Here is a 22,957-nt window from a genome sequence, read left to right as displayed (position 1 = left end):
AGAGGATGAGAACCAGACAAAAGATCCAGGGAAAGAGAGTGCAGGGCACTGAGGGGATAAAGATCCCAAGAATTCTTGGGGTTATGGACTTTGGCGCTGATTTAGACAACAAGAGTCTCTAAAAGGTAAGGTCGCATGAAGAAGAAAGCCCACCGCAGACTTGAATGCAATGCAGCTCTTCATTTCTTGCTTTTCCAACACGTTTTTTTCAACAAACATTCACTGCGCACCCAAGGTGAGCCAGATTTGTGGGGCTGGGGTTGTGATGAAGGGTGGCTCTAGTTTTAGGAAAAGGAACTCCAAGGGCAGTAGCGATCTACAAATCATTTTATTTACCCTCCCCTGGGCTGCTTCAGTTAAACCACCCCAAGTTTATAAACGTTTCATGGAAGACAATTATAACAACTGCTTGGGTTCCCTGAGCCCATCCCTGGGCATCCTCCTTATTGAGACATCCATTTCAAAGGTCCTTGTTACTTGGTGATGATAGAATATCTGGTTGACCTTCTGGAAGCAAGAAAGTAGTGGGATGGGGAGCTGGCCAGAGAAAGAAGGTCGATTCAATCATCCGCTGTTGACAGGGGACTCAAGAGAGGCAAGGGAACAGGCTGTCATTTAATAGCGAGAGGTTAAAGCTGGCCAGGGGTCAAATGTGGGCTTTACACAGGCCAGGGAAGCGGCTCATTCGAAAAGGTGTCAAGTCATAGGATGGTGTTAATTTCATGCTTAATTCATACAGGATCTTCCCCACAACAGGGGAGAGCTTGAATCCATGTCCTACGGAAAGGAGAGAAGGTGAGATCAGGCATCCTCAAGGACAACGGCCTAGATGTCTACCACCCTCTCCCTAAATTGGGCTAACTTTCTTCTTGGTCCACATCCAACGTGGGAAGTTGCCTCCCACCAGAAGTACCTCTTCTTCTCTGTCTGCCCACCCAGCCCCTTTGTACACTCAAGTCTAGGCCTTGGCCAGCCCAGAGCGTAGAAGACGCCATTTTGCCTGACAGTGAGATAGGTGGGCTTTGAGGCACATCCTGCCCCACTCAGGCTCACCAGAGAATCCAGCACCAATGACAATGTTGTCATACTTCGGGTGGCGATCAAGAACAAAGTGCTCATCGGGGGTGTTCTAGAAAGAAACAATCACACTGGTGTCCTTCGAGGAGAGAAGGAGAAGGAAGAACTGCAGGTTCGGGGGGAGGGGAAGAGGCTGGGTTGCTTTCCAGAAAGAATGGGAACGGGGCACGGGAATGCGTTCTGCATGCCAGCGCCCCCTCCAGGGACGACAGTCTTTCTCATTTGTCCATCTGCCTCTCCGCTCATCCAGGGCTATGAACCCAGTAGGTGCTCAGTGAATGCATGTAAACTAACTTTAGCCAAGACGCCTCGGGCCCTGGTGACATCTGTCTCTTCTCTTCATCCCTACGGCCTGTTCAACTAGAACATCTTGCCAAAAAATCTTTTAGAGCTCTTCTGGGAAACGTCGCGAGGGGCTGCCAGGCATAAGCCTAGTCTGCTAATGAAAAGGAATATGAAAACCTCTCATGGGCCCTCTCTGATATGGAGGGGAACCAAACCCATGGAAAGAAGTCATTCGTTTCAAGTCACTTACCAGGTCAGGGGTCAAACAGCAGCAAGCCCGAGCTGTGCAGGGTCTGTCTCCTTCCCCTGTTCCCAGGGCCCGGGAAGGGGCTGGGCCTGGCCAGGCTGCCCACACCCTTACCGTATACAGGCAGCGCTCCACAATGGCAGGTTTGGGCTCTAGGTCAGGTAAGTGATCTCTAACAAAGTGGCTCAGAATGTGGATGTCTTGGGTGTCTGAGAATGCTTCGGGGCAGTCCCGCTCCTCAGGATCTGCATTGTTGCCGTGGTGATAGCAGACCTAGCTCCCAATCAGAGCAGTGTGAGCAGTGGCAAGGGTCCGGGCCTTCCTGAACACCCACCCAGCCCAGGGGGCAGGCTCGTGCACAGAGTGCTCCCATCCATCATCCCAGCCATCCCCAGCCCTGACAGGTGCCGTTTGTTGCCACAGGAGGTTCCCTTGGCTGTTCCTTCTACACTCCCCCCCCACCCCACCCACAGCCCCATGTTTGCCAAGGAAGGGTTCCCTTTGTTGGGCCTCCGGACAGCTTGAGGGGTGGGGTGTCTTGCATTGCAAATAAAGAATAGGGAAGTGTTCTCCGCTCCTGCTGCTGGGGGATCCCTGGAATCTGTTCAAAGGGGAGTTAGAGCAGCTGCCCCAAATCTGAGGGTCGGGGGTGGGTAGGTCCTACTAGCCCCCTCTGGGCCTTTCTGCTCACCTTCATCAGCCCTGGGTACTCTCCGGAAGGCAGCCCATAGATGTGGTGGGGAGCCAGGCTGAGGCCCAGCCCCAGGAAGCAAGGAAAGGCCTGGGACACACCATAGCTTCCAGGAACCTTCTCTCTCCAGTAACACACATTGATCCGCAGGGTCTTGAAGTAGAAAGAGGAAGTGGGAGATGAAGGGGGAAAGCCATGAAACTGTCCAGACGGTGAGAACAGTTTCTTCTGAGGTCCTATAGCTCTTGAATACAAGCCTGGATGCCCCCCCTTAACCTGTCTATCCTGTTTTACCCAATTCTCACATCCGTGGTCTGTTCCATTTTAATATGAGACATAAAGATCTCCACATCTCTGTCTCTTCCCCCAGACTTAGTCTCCCATAACTACACTCAGCCCTATTTCTCTCTCCAGCACTTATTAATGCCTCAGATTTAGTGAGTTCCTGAGGGCTTTCTATTGATTTGATCATCTAATTCTCCAACAGCCCTGTCCCCATTTTACATGTTATAAAACTGAGGCTCTTGAGGGGAATTAATCAGCCCATGTTCGTCCACTAGCAAGTAGCAGTTCCGGGACTCAAGCTTGAGTCCACCAGACTCCCAGGCATCTTCTCTTAGGCACCAATTCTCGGGCTTCCAGCAACCCCTTACCCGGAGGGGCAGCTCAATTCCCAGGGGACGGAGGAGCCGGTTGGTCCAAGGACCCGCTGTGATGATCAAGCTTCTGGCTTGGTAGCTCCTGGAAGTACTTCTCACTGTGATGGGTTGCCCTGGTTTTATCTCCTCCACCTTCTCTCCATCATGCACTAGGCCTCCGAGACGCTGAATTGCATCCTGAAAGGGCAGCGGCAGGGATGGGCAAATGAGTTAGCTCTCTGTATGGTTCACCCTGGTGAACAAGAGAGTCCCTCAACTTCGGGAGGAACAGAGAGCACAGACTCCAGACCTCCTGTCCCATAGTGACAAGGCCTAGCAGCATATATAAAGTGCCTTGCCCAAAAGGTCCAGAATAAACCCAACAGGGTGAAGGCCCTCGTCAGCCACACCTTGCCCCAAATATTGTACGTATTACCTGGAGGGCTCTGAGGGCCTTGTCTGCATAGAGAACCCCTCCAGACTTGTCCAAGAGCCCCACTTCTCCCCTGGCCAACCGAACATTGGGGAAACATTGCTTTAGTTCCTCAGCCGAGAGACACTGGTGTTCCACCCCCTGTCGAGACAAAGTGGCCTGGATGGTTTTTAATTCTGAATTCTCCTTCATTCCCAGCAGCAGTAGCCCAGTCTGCCTGTAATAAATAAATAAATAAAGGCATATGGGTGAGGGTATGAGTCAGGGCCCTGGGCCATTCGCTCTCATTCTTCAGCAAGGGTCCCATCAAGGGACCCTGTGCAAAGAACTGGTAAAGTCAGGGTACCTGGCTGGCTCAGTCAGTGGAGCATGGAGCCTACTGCATAAGATTAAAAAAAAAAAAAAATGGGGGCACCTGGGTGGCTCAGTTGGTTGGGCATCCAACTCTTGGTTTAGGTCCACGTCATGATCTCATGGGTCATGGATCAAGCCCATGTGGGGCTCCAAGCTCAGCGGTGAATCTGCTGAGATTCTCTCCCTCTGTCCCTCCCCCTGCTCATGCTCACGCAAGCTCTCTCTCTTTCAAATAAATACATAAATCTTAAAAATATATATTTAAGGGGCGCCTGGGTGACTCAGTCGTTAAGCATCTGCCTTCGGCTCAGGTCATGATCCCAACGTCCTGGGATCGAACCCCGCATTGGGCTCCCTGCTCAATGGAAAGCCTGCTTCTCCCTCTCCCACTCCCCCTGCTTGTGTTCCCTCTCTCTGCCCAGTAAGTAAATAAAATCTTTAAATATATATACATATGTATATATATTTATATGTTTATAAAATAAAAAGAACTGGTAAAGTCAGCTCAATGCTGTCATTAGGGTCACATTCAGTATTCCTGAGCTGGCTGCCTGCCCATTCCCAAGTCTGCCCCTGGCTCTCACTATTGGTTTGCTTGTCCCTCCATCCTCTCAGGATCCATCCCGCCCTGGAGGGCAGACATCGGAAATCCTCTTTATGCTGCAGCTAGAAAGTGGTAGGTGTTTCTTCCTCTTCCTCCATCCCCTGGCCCACTCACTATTCTGATCTCGATTCTTTTTTTTTTTTTTTTTAAAGATTTTATTTATTTGGGACAGACAGTATACACATGAGAAGCGGGGAGGGAAGTGGGAGAGGGAGCTTGATCCCAGGACCCAGGGACCATGACCCTATCCGAAGGCAGACGCCCAACCTACTGATCCACCCAGGTGCCCCTGATCTTGATTCTTTATCCTCTTTCCCCCTCCTCCACCGCCCTGCTCTTTCTTTTCCTGTGGCCCTTTTCCCCTCATATCATGTTCTGTCCCTTGCTGCGCATCTCTCAGGTCCCCCTCTGAGGCTGTCTGTTTCCTGGAAAGGCTCCTGGGGGATCAGAGGCTCTGGGTCCTGTCTGGGCAGACGCCTCCTGATGTTTGGGTTGCATACTGCTCCAGGCCCCAGATTCCTCTGTAATGCATGCCGGCTGGCCTATCGGTGCTCCCGCCCTGACCCTGGGACACAGGGACCAGGCATGGGCCATTTTTTAAGTTGCCACAATGCCTGGGCATGGCTCCTCACATTAAGTGGGCTGACCCTGCAAAGCTCAGTGAGATCCCACCGAAATGCAGACAGCACCCTCTTGCAGAAACACCAGGAGGTGGTCTCTGAGGGTTCCAGCAGAGGGCTCGATCCCAGTGATTCTATGGTTTTGTTCCTCCCTCTACTTCCCTTTCTGCTTCTTACTCTCTAGGGGAGTGAACGCTGTTTTTCTTTAATATTTCCCGTCTCTCTGTCGCGAGAGACCAGAGCCGATCTATACGTTCGGTGGGAACGGATCTGAACAATGTAAGGGTCACTTCAGCCCTTGGGACCAGTGCCGCAGTCCCTTTCCCTTTCAGCAGCTGCGGTGACCAGCATCGGCCTGGTACATCCCCCAGGTACTGTGTATAAAGCTCGTAATAGCCTATAATGGAGTCTCATGGATATTACATGCTTCCAAATCCCACATTATCTGGTTGGGGGGATTAAAGAGAAGATTGGGAGGGGTTAGGGACACAGCGGGCCCTGGGGCTGGTGTCAGTACACAGAGGCGCGCAGCGTGCCCAATCCATTCGCCATGGCCCCCGCCTACCCGGCATTGAGCACCAGCAAAAAGAATTGAGCGCCTCTGCCTCTTCAAAGCTTTGCAGAAGGAAGATGCTGTTGAATCCCCGCTAGCCAACAGGGGCCTTTCCCCATGGCCCCCCAAAGGACTTCAGATTGGTTCTCAGGTAATGAAAACTTGCCTAGGACACTCCTCTCAGTCAGGTAAAGGGAATCATTAAGAAGTCACGCAAGTGTATGACCCTGAGTCCTTTTTACTGGATGCTGTTGGGGCTGGATGGGATTCTGGGGAAGATGGGCTTAACCCTCACCTTAGCAGTTACCCAGTCAGATCCCTGGCTCAGGAATCTCAGAGCAGCCTATCCCAACCCCTGCCTGCAGTATACCCACCATGGTCTCCCACATACCCTACAGTTTAGCTCCTTCCCTTCCACCCTTCCTCCCTTCCTCTCTCCCTCCCTCCCTTCCTTCCTTCTTTCCTTGAAGTCCGAACTCCTCTTACAGGAAGGTGCTGTATGGGGAAAACAAACTCAGGCCAAGACAACAGACCAATCTGTCGAATTCTGAAATGCTGAGTGATGTTCTAATTCCCAAGCCGTCCCATGGTGTATGAAGCCGGAGCTCCCATCCCCGGGAGTAATCAGTGAGATGATTCTGCCGGTGAATGTAATTGTGCCGATTGTAATCATTTTGCTCCAGCTCTCTGCCCCTGTGGCATTTATTTCTTAGCCCAGATATTGATCTAACAGTGGGAAATTTTCCATCTGAATTTGTGATGCTGGACCCTCCCCTAGTCCGAAGACGCGTTTGGGAAATTTTCATTTTCCGTGGATCACAGCTGAGCTATTTGGCCTGAGGGAAACCGTGCACTGCTGGAGAAATGCCTCGGATTGGAGAGAGATTTTTGACCATTATGAGCAAATCGGAAATAAATGTAAAACACTGCCTGCGAATGCAAAGGCCTGTCATTATGGGAGATAGGTGAGAGGCTCCTGTGGGAAATGCTTCGAGAATTGGAAATCAGTCAGTCAAAACCGGGATCAGAGAATGGGCCTTTTCTCCCCAGTATGAAGATAGATGACTTCCATGGGCAGATTGAAAATCATTTAAGTGCTTATTTTCTTAATGGCTTTTCCTAGATCCCAATAAACAGACCGCTCATTCTGCACCAATTTCTCACCCCTGTGCTCTGGGCCTCCCTCCTCTCTTTTTCGACTCAGACCTAGGCTACAAAAGTTTGGGAGGAGAGGAATGAGAAGAGATAAGGCCATCGCAAAAAAAAAAAAAAAAAAAGGAAGAAGAAGAAGAAGAAAGGTCCAGGAGATGCCTGGTCAGGGCTGGCCTAGAAAGAAGCTCCTTGAAGAAAGACTGGGTTGTCAGGGACCCTGGAAAGAGCGCAGCTCCCAGCACGCCGTCAGCTGAGCACAGAGAATGAGGTATGAGCTGTGCCTTCCCCCAGTCCTAGCTGGATCCAACACGAGGAAGAGGTAATCGAAGAATCCTCCCAAGGACCTTGTTGACTCCTCTAGCCGACTAAGCCTCGGACGTGATGTAAGGAGCTGGTGATCAGGGATTTCCATCTGTTACTACAGCAGGACCGGAGGCCGAATGGAGAAGGGAGCCACTGGGAGGGGCACAGAGCTCTCCCTGCACCTGCCACCTCCCATCCCCGGCTCCCACTTCCCCCTCCGGGGGTTAAAAAATGCCAGTCAAGCAGGCTCCCAGAGTCACCTTGGGGAAGAGACTCAGTAATGGCTGCTGTCTTTGTTGGTTTTGGAGGAGCTCTTGGCTTTCATCTTCGCTCAGTGGGCCGAGGTGGAATTGGTTAACAAAGACTGCTCCGGGGAGGGGATGTGGCTGACAAGCCAGACACTTCACAGACACAGGAAGCAGCAGCTGCGGAGGGGGCCCGCCAGGTTCTGCCAGCAGCTGTATTGCCTACGGCTGTGATCTTGTCTGATATTGTCAGCTAAGCAGGGGCAGCCTGGGTCAGGAGCTAGATATTAGGACTCAAAGGGAGAAGGCGGGGCAAGCGAGAGAAGGGCCCCAGAGCTGGGATTTGCTGGTGGTATCAGGGTCCCGGCTGTACACATCACAAAACACTCAGACCTTGTGATCTCACACACGGGTCGTCTGTACCCGGCATCTATGCAAATATCCTGAGCCCACCCAGGTTGAGTATGCCACTGTCACTGAAAGAGTCAGAACAGAATATAAAGAATCGGACAGCTGCCTTAGTGACCAACGCCCGAAGATACTTGTTTGTTTGTTTGTTATCACCATCAAATAGCCTTAAGAAAATACACTCGTATCTATCAGTTAGATTATGATGTTGTGCTCGTTCTCCCAGCAGCACCTAGGAGAATAAGAACCAGGAAGATGATGAATCATTTAGAAAATAAGAATCAAGAACAAAAGCCAGAAATGGGAAGTATCCATTCTGTGTTCCTGAGTCAAAGAACCAAATAAATGAGTGTGCCCGTGTAAATCTGATTAGCCACGAGAAAGGACTTGATAATGATAATGGTAATAATAATAATAATAATAATGGCAACGCCTAGCCCCCTGTTGAGCTTGGAAGATTTTCCAAAGCACATTCACTTTACTCTTCATTTTTCATAACTGGGAAGGTAAGGCATCAGAATGGTCTTTCCAGAGGGTCTACGATATGTTCCTGGCTTTAAATATACATTAGCAGTCTTTCGACCCGGGATGATTTAGACATCAGTTTGTTGAACAGAGGGGACGGACAAGGTCACCAGTCTGAAGTATCTTCTAAACCAGCCAGCAGACTATGACCCAGGAACCAGATCAGGTCTACCACCTATTCTTGTTTGTCATATAAGCCAAGATGATTTTTATATTTTTTAATGGTTGATTTAAAAAGAATATTTCGCGACACGAAAAGTGAATGAAATTTCAGCATCCACAAATAAAGTTTTATTGGCACACACCTATGCTCATTTATTTACGCATCATCGGGGGCTGCTTCCCCACTACAATGGCAGCATTGGGTAACTGGCAGAGTTGAACAGTTACAAAAGAGACCATATGGCCTGCGAAGTCTAAAATACTATGTGGCCATTCTGGAAAAAGTCCGCCAAGCCCTATTCGACACTAAGAATAGGGCTTGCGATTTGCACTAACAGGTTAAGACCCTCACGGCTCGGTAGCAACCCTTTCATAGGTTATGGGGAGAATTAAGTGAGTTAACATTTAGAGTTTGGTTTTTTTTTTAAGATTTTGTTTATTTATTTGACAGATTACAAGTAGGCAGAGAGGCAGGCAGAGAGAGAGGGAAGCAGACTCCCCACTGAGCAGAGAGCCTGATGCGGGGCTTGATCCCAGGACCCCCGATATCATAATCTGAGCCAAAGGCAGAGGCTTAACCCACTGAGCCACCCAGGCGCCCCGTCCTGAGCACTTTTAAAACAGCCTTAGTTTCTTATCACGAGCGCTAAATACGGGATGATGGCGGTGATGGTGATGACGAAGGACTGGTCAATACCACTCGAAGCCCTTCACAGGCTCATCCTCACCATAGTCCCATGAAATCCGCACCCCTCCTTTACAGGTGAGAACGCTGAGTCTCACAGAGGTTAAACAGCTTGCTCCAAACCACACACCTAAATGTGTCAGAGCTGACATGTAGAGCTAGGTCCACCGGGTCCCACAGCCCCTCCAAATTCCTGTCCTCCTGCCAAGAAGAGGACGGTGAGATGAGAATCTCCTACCCAAGCGTTCCTTTCCCTCGTTCCAGCCGCCATTCTCCTTGATGTCCATAGTTGCTGCATCCCACCTGTCTCCCTTTGCCCTTCTTCCTCCCTGTGCGATGGAGATAGGATACAGCTGGTGCAAAATAGGTAGAACGAGCTGCCATTTATCGAAAGGGGCTAGGCTCTATGCCAAGTACTTCACGAGAGTGTTGTTTAAGGGTCACCTGGGTGGCTCCGTTGGTTAAGCCTCTGACTCTTGATTTCAGCTCAGGTCGTGATCTCAGGGTTGTGACATCAAGCCCCACAACTGCTCATCTGGGCGTGGAGCCTGCTTAATAGTGTCTCTCTTCCTCGCCCTCTGCCCCTCCCCACTCCTTCTCTTAAAGAAAAAGTCTCATTTAATCTTCCACAAAGCCTTGTGAAATAAAAATGAGGCACAGAGAAGTACACAAAATTTTCCAATGTCACGCAGCCAGTAAGAGGTAGAGCACAAAGTCAAGTTCAAGTCCGTTCTCCAGAATCATGTCCCCTCTGAAAGATTCCAGAGACTCTCCTAACATCATTTCTTAGTTACTTCCTTGTCTGCTGGGGAGAAGGGTGCCCTCCAAGGCCTCACCACCTCCTTTAGTAGCCGAAACTCAGCAGTATTCACAGATGGCTGACAGAGAGGGGTCGTTTAGACGGGCCACCCTTCAGTGAGACATGCTCCTTTATTTGGGTGCTGGGCGCATTAGCTGCCTCTGGAATAAATCTGTAATTAGCTGTCCTAGCTGTATTTGCATAATGGATTTCACTTTGTTCTTAAGTTAATGGTGTTTTTGCAACAGAACAGTAACCTCTTGGTTCCTGGCCATTAAAATAACTGCCACCCTCTAGGATAGAGCTGTGGTTTTGTAGAAAGTTCGGTTAAGAGCCACAGCGAAGGTGGGAAGGGATGTGGGGCGGGTGGGTTAAAGCTCTCTATGGGCCGTGGATTGTCTGCTTTCTTCCCCATGAGTGTTTGAAAGGTCAGTGGAGGTTGTGGGCGGGGGTTGTGGGGAGCAGAGGAATCTTAAGGGTTAGAGAGCCACAGGGACAGCAGAGATCCCTAGCAAGCAATGGGGTCTGAAGAGGAGACCTACAGGGAGAGGCATTCAGAGAAAATGAGTGGATTATAGGGGTCGCTCTAGGGGAGGGGACCCGGTTATGCTATTAGCAGGAATATAAAGAATGAAGATGGCAGCCTCTTCCTTTATTTCAACCGCTTCCCTAAAAGAGTCTCAGATGACTACACAGAGATGCAGAGGCAAACCCCAGCTCTGGGTATCTGCTCCCAGTGTCTTTTCAGTTGTCTTCCCCACACACCCTCTGCTGGCCTTGGACACATGCTGGGAACCCACTGCTGGAACTCAGAGGGTGGCAGGAGCCAGCTGGACTCACCGACAGGGCGATCAGGATAGTGAGGAGAACGTTCCCACGTGTCTGGCATGTCCCTAGACCCTGTGTCCCTCCACTGCACTTCCGGTGTTCATGGCCCTGCCCCCTCACCTACTCAAAGCACCTCCAGGCCCTGGGTCCCACAATTCAAGCAATTCCCCCACCTGCCAACCTGTGTAACTGGGTCCCAGCCTCACGCTCCAGCTGGGCCCATATCTGGTAGCACTCATCCATCATCTGGGTGTAAAAGTCTTCGGGGTACGCCCTCCGGATTATCCGGCTCTGCCCATGGGAGCTTCCTCGGGAGTGTGGTAGAAAAAACTGGAAATGGAGAACAAGAGAGACAACTGAACCTGTTACCTCTTGCACGCGGTCCCTTCCCCCACTTAGGAGCTAGCTCCTCGTGTGTTGTCAGGCAGGAGCACTTATTCTTTAAATATTTCCATACAGTCTCCCTTTACGTCCAAGTTACTGATCTGGCCAACAGCATAGATGTTCTCAGTAGCTTAACTCAGCTTCCCTTTTGGTAACATTACTCACTTCCCTAAGTCCCTCTGTTAGTTAGTCTTTGGTCATGCTGTTGCAACCCCTCCCCACTTGGTCTCATGGAGAAGCATAATTGGTTTTTTAAAGATTTTATTTTTTCATGAGAGACGGGGCCTAGGAATGGGGGGTGTGCAGAGGGAGAAGCAGACTCAGGGAGCCCGATGCGGACCTCGATCCCAAGACCCTGGGATCATGACGTGAGCTGAAGACAGACGCTTAACCGACCGAGCCACCCAGGCGCCTGAGAAGCATAACCAGAAAGAAACTTTGAGATCATTCCAGTCTAGCCCCTTCTCGTTTTTTTTTTTCCCAAAAATTTTATTTAAATTCTAGTTAGTTAACATATGGTGTAATATCGCATATGAGTGAAATCATATGGTATTTGTCTTTCTCTGACTAATTTATTTCACTTAGCATGATACACTCTGGTTCCATCCCCATCACTGCAAATGGCAAAAGTTCCATTTTTTTGATAGCTGAGTAATATTCCATTGTATATATATACCACATCTTCTTTATCCATTCATCTGTCGATGGACACTTGGGCTCTTTCCGTAGTTTGACTATTGTTGATCATGCTACTCTAAACGGGGATGCATGTACATTTTCAGACGAGATTGGGCGCGTTCAGGGTGGTATGGCCATAGACTCATGTACATTTTCAAATCTGTATTTTTATACCCTTTGGGCCAATACCTAGGGGAGCAATTGCTGGATTGTAGGGTAGCTCTATTTTTAACTTTTTGAGGAAACTCCAGGCTGTTTTCCATAACTCCCTTCATTTTCTGGACAAGGAAGCTGATGATTTTTCTCTGTGGGTTCTGATCACTTGGGACAAGGGAATCACCTTGGGATTTAGCAAAAGATGGAGAGTTTCCTGCAAGGTTAGACCAGGAATCCCTTAGGCTTTCTGAAAACCGAGAGAGAAACAAAAAAGGTTTCTAACCAGCCCAGTTCATTACCAAGAAGAGTGAACCAAAAGCCACCTGGATAGCTGTAGGCAGGATGGGAGGATAGAAGCCTTTGGAAAGTGGTCTGTGTGGACCTGCCCTGGGAAGGACCCTGGAGATACAGAGCTCCCTTACCCCCAACATGTACAGTGATCACGGAAGAATAGACTGCATGGGGTCACCTTCTCTATAATGACAAATAAGACCTACTTATTCCTGGTGTATCAAACAATAAGGCTGCTATCAACCAGAGGTAGCGGGGGGAGGGGGGGAACAGAAGGCTCTGCTGGGTTCCAAGGTGTGAGGCCAGGAACACCCAGGGAGGAATCCTACCTCTTAGGCTGACAAATCAGCTTTTCCCTCTGGGCAAAATTATTTTTACTTAAGGTAACCCAAAGCAGAACGGATTATTTTTCTGAGCTGGATCAAACATTTTGGCACAGAAGAGACTGAGTGGCAGGAAGGAAGAGAATAGGACCTGGGATACTTCTTGATCAAGGGCAGGAACCAGGAGGCAGGAAAAGGAGGAAATGTGCCTGGAAACCCAATGTGGGTCTTAGGGAGGGTGGAACACTCTTTGCATTGTCATGAAACACACCAGGCAGCAAAGCTGCAAATTGCACAAAATTTGACAGTCAGACCCTTTGGCCTCACCCCAAAGCCTGCTGGCTCTGGAAACTTCTCGCTAGAGGAGGAGGGAGAGACAGTCCCTAAAGTGGGGAGTGCAGAGGGGACACAGTACCTGCTCCAGCAGGATGACCCTCTTCCCGTGTTTGGCCAGGTGGTATGCTGTGAAGCAGCCTTGGATGCCTGCCCCTATCACAATGGCATCACAGAGATCTTTCTGAGCAGCCATGATGCCCGCTTAGCCCTACAGCTACAAAGCCCACACACAAAGGAGAAAGCAAGCAAAAGTAAGCTCTGGGCTAAAGGAGGAGGAGTAGGGCAAAGTCCAGCCTGACCAGCATTCCCACAATCCCCTGGGGCTGTGTCCTTCTACCCTGCTCCTCCCTCCAGGCAAAGCCTATTTTAGGGCTCAGCCCCCACCTCCCCCGCAGAGCGGGACTGGGTAGTCAGATTTCCGAGGTTTAGCCCAGCTCAGCTGCCGGCCTCACCCTTGTATCCCCCTAGCTTTCTATTCTTGGCTCAATTATTGTCATGCAAATGGATCCTTCCTATGCCACCTTCCTGTCTCATTATGATCTTTGTCTCTGGGACTTCGGCCCTGGAATTTCAATGCCTCCTAGACCAAGCTGGGCACCGGGAATGCTGCCTCCCCCTGCTGGCTTCCCTCCCTTCAGCCTGATTTCCTTTGGAGATTCTGAAAGGGCCGAGCTAAGGACTTGGCACTCTGCCCAGGGTAAGGCCCACCTCCCCCCGTGGGTGGCGAGGTCAGTGGGTAGACCCAGGAAACAATCAGGAGGGCAGTTTTGTGATTATGAAATTATTCTCAGTGTGGTTTACTTTCATTTTTTTCACAGAAGAAGAAATTATCTTGAACAAATGGGAAGGACAGAGTGAGAGGAGGAGACTTCTCCTGACGCAGAGGGGGCACTGGGCACCAGCCCCAGGCAGGGAGGGGCCCTGTAGTGACCGGCCACCCTCTGGGCCCGGCTGTGTGCTAAGTAAGTACCACTATATGCATTCAGGACAGAGCTGGGATTTCTAGGGCCCGGTTCTTAGACAATTCGGGGATCTTCTTTAAGGAAAGGAAAAGAAAATTTATGAATCCAAAGTTGGGTGCTAGGGACTAGAAAGAAACTGTCTAATTAACGAGCCCTGTGGTTGAAGTTAGCTTCACGGTAAATCTGTCTCTGTACGCATCACCTCGTTGAATTCCTGCAGCCCTAGGAGGACATATGTTTATCTCCACTTTGGGCACATTAAAGATGGCCCCCAATTCTTTGTCACTCTTCACACCATGGGCTCTGTGACAGTGTGACCAACACAGCGGAAGTGACACTGAGACACTGGCCCAGGCCTGAGGACACTGAGAACTTCCTCTTCTGGTCCTGCAGCTCCTCTTGGAGCCCTGAGCCACCATGTTAGAGGTCCCACCAGCCTGTGGAAAAGACCATGTACAGAGGCCCTGAGAGTGCATGGAGAGCCAGAAAGACGGGGGAAGCCATCTTGGACCCCCAGCTCAGCCCAGCCACCAGCAGCTCAGTACCACTGAGTGACCCGACTAAGGCCACATGAAAGAAAATTACCCAGCCAAGCCCCACCTGAATTCCTGATCCACAGAATCTTGTGATAGAATAGAAACAGTTATTTTAGCCACGAAATTTTGGGGTATATAGCCATACCTGAAACACCTCTTTTTTTTTTCTTTTTTTTTTTTAATTTGAGAGGGAGAGAGCAGGAGCTGGGGGAAGGTGCAGAGGGAGAGAGAGAAGCAGGGTCCCCACAGAGGAGGGAGCCCGACACAGGATTTGATACCAGAACTCAAGGATCGTGACCCAAGCCAAAGGCAGATGCTTAACGTACTGAGCCACCCAGGCGCCCCTGAAATATCTCTTTACAGCCAAAGACATTAAGGCTTACAAAGCCGCATACCTGGTAAACATAGGCACTGAGATGTGATCCTGATTATCTGGGGTTATCTGCTCCTGACCCTGTTCCCTTAAGCACCAGGCCATACTGGGGATTCATCAGAATTTGTACTGATGATTCTGATTTCAATAGTTTGCTGTTTCTTTCATGGCCATATGTGAGTAGGGAAAAATACTGGATCAGGAAATCCGTGTGACCCCAGGTGGCTGCCCAGCCTTGGCAAAGTGTCCCCCCTCCCCTGCCCCCAGCAAAGGATGCTCCCGGGGGACCAGGGCAACTAGCTGTCTTCTCCACCAAGCCCCTCCTTTACTAAGAAAATGGGGGTCCACAGAGGGGGTACAATATGACTGGCTTCAGATGACTCTAGAGTCCAGGAGTCATCTCAACTCTACCTCACCCCTAACCCACATTGATGGGCTAGCATTTGCCTCACAACCGGACATTTCCCTTACAGGTAAAACATGGTAGACATAACAGGAAAAGTGTACTGTTTAAATATGCAAAGGCTTGATAAAAATAGGTAAGGTCAGCCCCCAGATTCCTCTTGATAAGATGTCAGAGAAGATGAACAGTTTATACACAAGGAAAAGCAGACAATAAATCTTCACATGAAAGTGCCCAGCCTCACCTGCAGGGAGAGAAATGGGAATTAAATAACTTCAAGGTACGACTATGTGCTTATTAAATAAGCAGAAATTTTTAAAAAACGATAAAATCTATTGTTGTCAGTGCTCTGGGAAAGGAGAGAGAATAGGGTGGCAACTCAGATGGTCTGGGCCTTCTGGAAAGAGCTGGGCAGTGTGCACCCATGATCGAATGGTTCACACCTTTTGATCTAGAAATCTGACTTGGGGAATCATACCCCCAAGAAATATCCTAGGGAAGAAAAAGACATTTGTATAAAGACATTCATAGCCGTGCGCTTACAATATAGAAAATTGGAAACAGCCCAGCCAGAGGGAATCGCTGAGCAAATTCTGGCACATTGACACAACGGAATACTATGTAGCGATTCAAAATGACAAGCTGTGGACTGTGGGCTACATAGAAATGTGTGTATGTAGGAAATCATCCCGAGAAAAAGAACAGAACACAAATAGACACACTCGGATCACAACCGTGAGTTCTGTGTGTGCCTGTTATCAAAGTTCTAAAGAGAATTTGGCACGGTAATTAGGCTTAATGCTCATTAGCTTCCATATTCTATCAAAACTGTGCTTCCATTCACAATTTGTAAAAGGAGGAGGAATCCCCTGGGGAAGCCGATTCCTCAGATCTCCCAGGTCACTGGGTCCAGGACCAGGGGAAGTTCTTTCTTTGTTCTAACCTCAGGTCTTCCTGCTGCCCCGCCCCCCGCTCCCCGGACCCGTTTCTTATTGTTCGGTTCTCCAGGGAGGCTACAAAAGCGGCTCTATAGCCCATCTCTCCTTTGTTTAATATAATATCCCTTCAGAAATAAGATGACAATTCCATCTCCCCATCCCTACTTCACAAGCCTGCCCTGGATTCCTGGACTCAAGCATTCGGCTTCTTGTTAAGAATTTCAAACAGCTCCTCGGAAAGCCGACGCTGGCCGGGGCCCAACCTTGAAATGAAAAGGAAATCGACTTCTGAAGGCTTCCCCTCTCTCTCAGGGTTGCCCGTCCTTGTGGCTGTCCTGACAGGGGCAGGCAGAGAGAAGCGATCCCCTCGAATTCCATTTCAACACCCATTTTGGATCGGAAGACTATTAAAGAAAGAGCGAGCAGCCCTAGACCGCACTGCTGTGTGTCAGCAATTGCGGCTTGTGTCCTGGGGCAGAGCCTCGGAGGATGTGAGGCTGAGCTGCTCATCTGACGGCTTGATTGACACTTCTCACACGAGGGTGGGAGAGCCCAGCCAGGGAAGCAGCAAGCTGTACAGCTCGAAATAATGAGACGACTCGAGTCGGGAGAGAGCGAGGCATAAATAAGAGAGACTTAGGAGTTGAATGGCGGGGGAGAATCTTCTGTTCTCTCCCACCCCACCCCCGGGCCCCGCCCCTCTTTGCCAAGGCGCTGGAGCCTGGGGCGAGGAGGCAGGCAGGCAGGCAGACCAGGAAGTAGCCCGTCCAGACCCATCCTGCCAGCTGCCAGGGGGGTTTGGGGCCCTGAATGTGCAGAAGATGCCAGAGTGAGAAAACCAAGAACTGCAGAGCTGGATCTGTGCGTGGTCTCCGTGCAGCTTAGACACCCATTGCATGTCTCGGGTTTTGCTCCCCCACAACCCCGTCATCGTTCCCCTGCCCTCTGCTGCCTTTGCCCCAGGTCATCCATATGCCTCCGCTCACCTAGATTCATGCATTAACCTCATAACCAGTCTCCCGGCCTCTCCTTGCCCCTCTTAATCTATCCTTCCACGCTCCTGCCAGAATTCTCTCTCTAAACAGCAAATCACACAGGTCACTCTCCTCTACTGAAAATTCCATAACAGCTGCCCATTTCCTATTACGATAAAATCGCAGCTCCTTAGCTTGGCACGCAGAGGGCAGTTTGTATACCGGCCTCTGCAGCTCTAGGGCGAGTCCCTTCTCCCTATGCTCTTTAGGCCCTGGCAAGGCTGAGCTGAGAGAGGTTCCAGCCATGATCATGATTCCAAATTCCCCGACACCCCCAAGCCAGCTTGGATGTCCTCTCTCCTAGACTCCTTTCTCACTATCTGTGTCTAGTCTCAGGGATACCAATGAGCAAAGTGGATTGCAATTGTTAGCAGGGCTGCCTCCTCCCCCTCGCCACTCCTTAAAGGGACGGGGTCTGCTTCTGATTGCCTAATTGAGTAGGTAACACAGACATAGGGACCAACAATGAAAGGGCTCAAAAGAGAACACTGCAAAAAGGATGTCTCCTTCCCACCCTGTCCTCAGCCACTTTGTTCTCCTCGCATGCAATACTGTTAGCATTTTCATTTGTCTCCTTTCAGAGACATTCTATGAGTGTCCAAACATATTGAAAGTGCACATTCTGGGGCGCCTGGGTGGCTCAGTGGGTTAAAGCCTCTGCCTTCGGCTCAGGTCGTGAATCCAGGGTCCTGGGATCGAGCCCCACATCGGGCTCTCTGCTCGGCAGGGAGCCTGCTTCCTCCTCTCTCTCTGCCTGCCTCTCTGCCTACCTGTGATCTCTGTCTGTCAAATAAATAAATTAAATATTAAAAAAAAAAAGAAAGTGCACCTTCTTTCTTTGAAATCTCAGACGTTGTACACTCTATGGCACCTTGCTGTTTCCATTTTTTATACCGTGGATCCCACAGGAGTCCTATGGGGCTGGCCCATTCTTCCTGATGGCCTCGTAGTTGTCCGTGCATAGAGAAGGCATCTGGGACAGAGAGGGCACCCGTGCATGTTTGCTGAACGTGTGGTGGGTTCCTCTGGCCTCCTCAGGCACCCTAGACTCACACTGCTCTCCACACATCGGATGTTGGGTGTTTGGGGAGATCTTACCCAGGCTGGCCGGCAAGATTTATCAAAAGTTGACAGTGTCCTCTGTGAGCTACGGGGAGGACCGTGCCCATCTTGAGGCCTGGGGGTCGTGAGGGGAACATACCCGGGAACCCTGGCTTCTGCTTCCTACCCCAGCTTCATGTTTGCATTTGTTTAAGTGGCAGATACTACCTTCCATCTCACTCCCTCAAGATACAAGGGTTCCATTGCTAGGCAGTCTCCAGGGCAGGAAAGGTAGTAAGGAAAGTCCTGGGAATTGGGGCTGAAACCTCTGAGAAAAAAATGAAATCACCATGTAGCTTGGGAAGGGACCAGCCACCTCACACCTCACTAGGACAAAAGGAAATGCAATAAAAATGAGGGAGGAGACAAAAAGTTGAAAATAGAGCTACCCATAACCCAGCAATTGCACTACTGGGTGTTTACCTGAAATATACAAACGTAGTGATCCAAAGGGGCATGTGCATCTGAATGTTTATAGCAGCAATGTCCATAACAGCCAAACTATGGACAGAACCTAGATCCAACAGATGAATGGATAAAGAAGATATGGTGTATATATACAATGGAATACTATGCAGCCATCAAAAGAAATGAAACCTTGCCATTTGCCGTGATGTGGATGGAACTAGAGGGTATTATGCTGACCAAAATAAGTCAATCAGAGAAAGACAATTATCATATGATCTCTCTGATATGAGGAATTTGAGAGACAGGGCAGGGGGGTTGTGGGGAGTAGCGAAGGGAAAAATGAAACAAAATGGGATCATGAGGGAGACAAACTATAAGAGACTCTTAATCTCACGAAACAAACTGAGGGTTGCGGTGGGGTAGGGGGTTACGGGTAGGGTGGTTGGGTTACAAACATTGCGGAGGGTATGTGCTATGGTGAGTGCTGTGAATTGTATAAGCCCGATGATTCACAGACCTGTACCTCTGAGGCAAAGAATACATTATATGTTAATAAAAATAATTTTTAAGGGGCACCTGGGTGGCTCAGTGGGTTAAGCCTCTGCCTTTGGCTCAGGTCATGATCTCAGGGTCCTGGGATCAAGCCCCACATTGCACTCTCTGCTCGGCAGGGAGCCTGCTTCCTCCTCTCTCTCTCTCTCTCTCTGCCTGCTTCTCTGCCTACTTGTGATCTCTGTCTGTCAAATAAATAAAATCTTTAAAAATATATATAATTTTTTTAAAAATGAGGGAGGAGATGTTCTCATTGTCTTAAGGGGAAACTTCCCTGAACACTGGAATCTTCTTCTTCTCCCTCTCTTTCTTCTTCTTTTAAAGATTTTACTTATTTACTTGACAGAGAGAGAGAGAGAGAGAGAACACGAGCAGGGGAGTGGCAGGCAGAGGGAGAGGGAGAAGCAGGCTCCCCACCCAGCAGGGAGTTCAATGTAGAGCTCCATCCCAGGGCCCTGGGGTCATGACCTGAGTCGAAGACAGATGCTTAACGTACTGAGCCACCCAGGCACCCCTAAGTAGGTCTCTTTACACCTATGTGTACCTGAGCTGGTCTATTCCTACCACTAGGCTTTTGGCGAGGTCCCATTAAAGCTGAGCAGACACTGGGGGAAATGGCAAATCAAGGAGAGCTCAGAACTAGCATCCCATTTCTGCCCCTTGGAGGTGAGGGTGTATCAGGGATGGAAACAATATATGAATTATCCAACAGGACCCTCTCGTCCCTTCTCTGGAGAGTTTCTTCCGTGGCTTTCCCATGCTTCATAGCTTGGCTATCAGGACACTCTGGGATGGGGATTTGCAGCAAAGAGTGAGAACTGGAACAGGAAAAATCAAGTGGATTTCACTGGATCGGGCTGGCTTCACAGGTGACAAATAGCAACCCAACTTCAGTAGCATGCAGGAGGACCAACTCCAGGGCCTCAGGGCTCTGGCATTCTCCAGTTTTCAAGGAAATATGGTCTTTCCTTCTCCTGCCTCTGCAGCCTGACTGTTGATGTTGCTGTTTTCTAGGGAATGTAGATATTGGAGCTCAGGTCTTCCTGACATGATATTGTCAAAGGTAAGATCATGCAGGCAGAGAATCAGAGGGAAGCCTGAGGGAGAGGAGGAAAGGGAAGGGAAGCAGAATTCTGGATAGAGAGTCCTATGTCATCTTCAATCCCCCATCTTCCACCTGTTGCCTCCAGGTTGACCCCCAAAGCCAGTCTGGCCCATCTCCCAAGTCATAATGCCTGTAAGGCTCATCTCCCTTACTCTGATTTCTCTCTGATTCTTATTCATCTGTGCTTTTCTCTGTTTCTGTCTTAGGTCTCCTTCCTTTCCTTGATGTCAAGAGAGAAAGAGAGGTCTGGGGTGGGGGGGGTGCTTTGTGGAGAAGTGGTAGGATACCAGGGCCTGGCTGGGGGAGAGGGCTTGAGGCAGCGGAAGAGGGAGGGAACCCTAAGGGAGCAGAGAATCACATCGAAGCCACAAAGGTCTGCTTCTTGGAGACACAATTCTGAGCTGTATCCCTCCCTCCTCTCTCATATGGCTGCCGATTTAGACAAGACATTCATGCTTGGGGTTCACTGGCCTCTTGAATCTGTAGACTTAGTGTCTTTCTGGAAAGCTCTCAGCCATTTCTCTTCTCAAATATTTGTCTCTACCCTATTTTTCTTTTCTGTTTTTTGGGGGATGCTAATTAAACATATACTAGGGCTCTAGCTACTATATCTACTATCTTCTCCATCCTTCTCCCCTTTTTGTTTCTCCATGCTGGGTAATTTCTCATTATTATCTTCCACTTTGCCAATTCTCTGTTCTACTGCATCTCAGCTGCTTTTAAATTAATGGGTTGAATTTTAATTGCAGTTACTTTTATTTTTAAATTTTAAGTATTTGTAGGGATGTCTGGGTGGCTCAGTTGGTTATGTGTCTGCCTTTGGCTCAGACCATGATCCCAGAGTCCTGGGATCAAGTCCCTTGATCAGCAGGGAGTCTGCTTCTTCCTCTGCCTGCTGCTCCCCTGCCTTTGCTCTCTGTCTCTCTCTGACAAATAAATAAATAAAATGTTAAAAAAAAAAAAAAAAAGAATTTGTATTTGGGGTGGGCACCTGGGTGGCTCAGTTGGTTAAGCATCTGCCTTTGGCTCAGGTCATGATCCCAGGCTCCTGTGATTGAGCCCCACATTGGGCTCCCTGCTCAGCAGGGGAGTCTGCTTCTCCTCTCCCTCTGCTGCTCCCTCTGTTTGTGCTCTCTAGCTCTGTCAAATAAATAGATAAACTATTTTAAAAATCAATAAATAAATTTTTTAAAAAAGATTTTGCATTTGGAATTTTTAAAGTCTATTTTGTCCCTTTAGATAATTTCTTATTCCATGTATCTATCTGCACTTGAGCAAATTATTATTTTATAATGTTATTTATTATATATTATAATTTATTTACATATTATATTATATATTTATATATTATAATTTATTTATATATTATTATAGATATTATAATTTATAATATATTATAAATTATTTATATATATTATATATATTGTAATTTATAATATATTATAATTATTCCATACTGGAATAATCTGAATATGAAGGGGCTTTCCTCCAGAGAGGATTGTGCTGACTTCTGCCAAGCACTAGGGCACCACCAGTCCCGAGCTATCTAAACAGAGTCCCAGGTCCCAAGTTCTCTGCATCATGCAGGAATCCTTTGGGATCTCAGTGTATTGAGGGGAGGGCATTCTATTAAATGCTCCACCATGTGCAGGCACTGAGCATGGATTGCTAGCCCGCTCATTCTCCCAGGCATTCCAAATAAAAGTTCAGATTTGCTAGGATTGACAGATGCTTTTTCAGAGAAAATTGGTTCCTATGTTTTGGTTTTCTCTTCCATGTTGGTCTGTTGATTTCTTGATATTTTATCAACTCTTTGGGGATTTTAAGATTTTTTTTAATATTTTGGGGGGTGCCTGGGTGGCTTGGTCATTAAGCATCTGCCTTTGGCTCAAGTTATGATCCCAGAGTCCTGGGATAGAGCCCTCCATCAGGCTCCCTGCTCAGCAGGAGGCCTGCTTCTCCCTCTCCCACTCCCCCTGCTTGTGTTCCCTCTCTCGCTGTGTCTCTATCAAATAAATAAAATCTTAAAAAAACAAAAGATTTTTTAATATATTTTAAAAATTTTAAGAAAGACTTCATTTATTTATTCATGAGAGACAGACAGACAGAGGAAGAGGGAGAAGCAGACTCCGTGATGAACAGGGAGCCCGATGCGGGGTCGATCCCAGGACTCTGGGATCATAACCTGAGCTGAAGTCAGATGCTTAACTGACTGACACACCCAGGTGCCCTTTTTAAAAATATTTTATCTAGCACTTCCAGCTGTTTTTACTGGGATGGTCTGTCCAAATAATTCAGCCTGACATTAGCAGGCTTAACCTCAGTTACAACCAGATTACTGGGACCCAGAATACATGGTCTCAACAGTACGTCCTTCATTTACATTCCCCTGTCCCCTGGGCCCCAGATACAAAGAGTGAAAACAAAGTGACAATTGTCAGCAAGAATGACCACCTGACAGACTCAGAAGAGCGTGTGACTCTTGGTCTTGGGGTCATGAGTTCAAGTTCCATGTTGGGTATAAAGATTACTTAAAAAAAACAAAATCTTGGGCACCTGGGTGGCTCAGTAGTTAAGCAGCTTCCTTTGGCTCGGGTCATGATCCCAGGGTCTTGGGATCTGGCTCCCTGCTCCACTGGAAGCCTGTTCTCCCTCTCCCACTACCCCCTACTTGTGTTCTCTCTCTCATTGTCAAATAAATAAACAAAAAATCTTAAAAAAAAAAAAAATGACCACCTCCCTCAGAGAGCAGCGAGAGTGAGAATTTC

General features: G+C 48.7%; 1 protein-coding gene across 1 annotated transcript; it reads right to left on the bottom strand.

Annotated features, from left to right (window-relative positions):
- Window positions 1-202: 202 nt before the first annotated feature.
- On the bottom strand, window positions 203-13,046 carry LOC116863011 (peroxisomal sarcosine oxidase). Its single transcript, XM_032850484.1, has 8 exons — window positions 12,857-13,046; window positions 10,791-10,939; window positions 3,375-3,588; window positions 2,954-3,136; window positions 2,301-2,453; window positions 1,724-1,882; window positions 1,054-1,129; window positions 203-777 (listed from the first exon to the last, which is right to left on the bottom strand). The coding sequence occupies exons 1-8, from the start codon at window positions 12,968-12,970 to the stop codon at window positions 647-649; spliced, it is 1,179 nt and encodes a 392-aa protein (XP_032706375.1). The 5' UTR covers window positions 12,971-13,046; the 3' UTR covers window positions 203-646.
- Between the last annotated feature and the right edge of the window lie 9,911 nt (window positions 13,047-22,957).

Source organism: Lontra canadensis, unplaced genomic scaffold (assembly GCF_010015895.1).
Source record: "Lontra canadensis isolate GAN:19392208 unplaced genomic scaffold, GSC_riverotter_1.0 scaffold451, whole genome shotgun sequence".
Taxonomy (NCBI): domain Eukaryota; kingdom Metazoa; phylum Chordata; class Mammalia; order Carnivora; family Mustelidae; genus Lontra; species Lontra canadensis.
The sequence above is the reverse complement of the archived record's forward strand: the minus strand, read 5'-3'. Positions and strand labels throughout refer to the sequence as shown.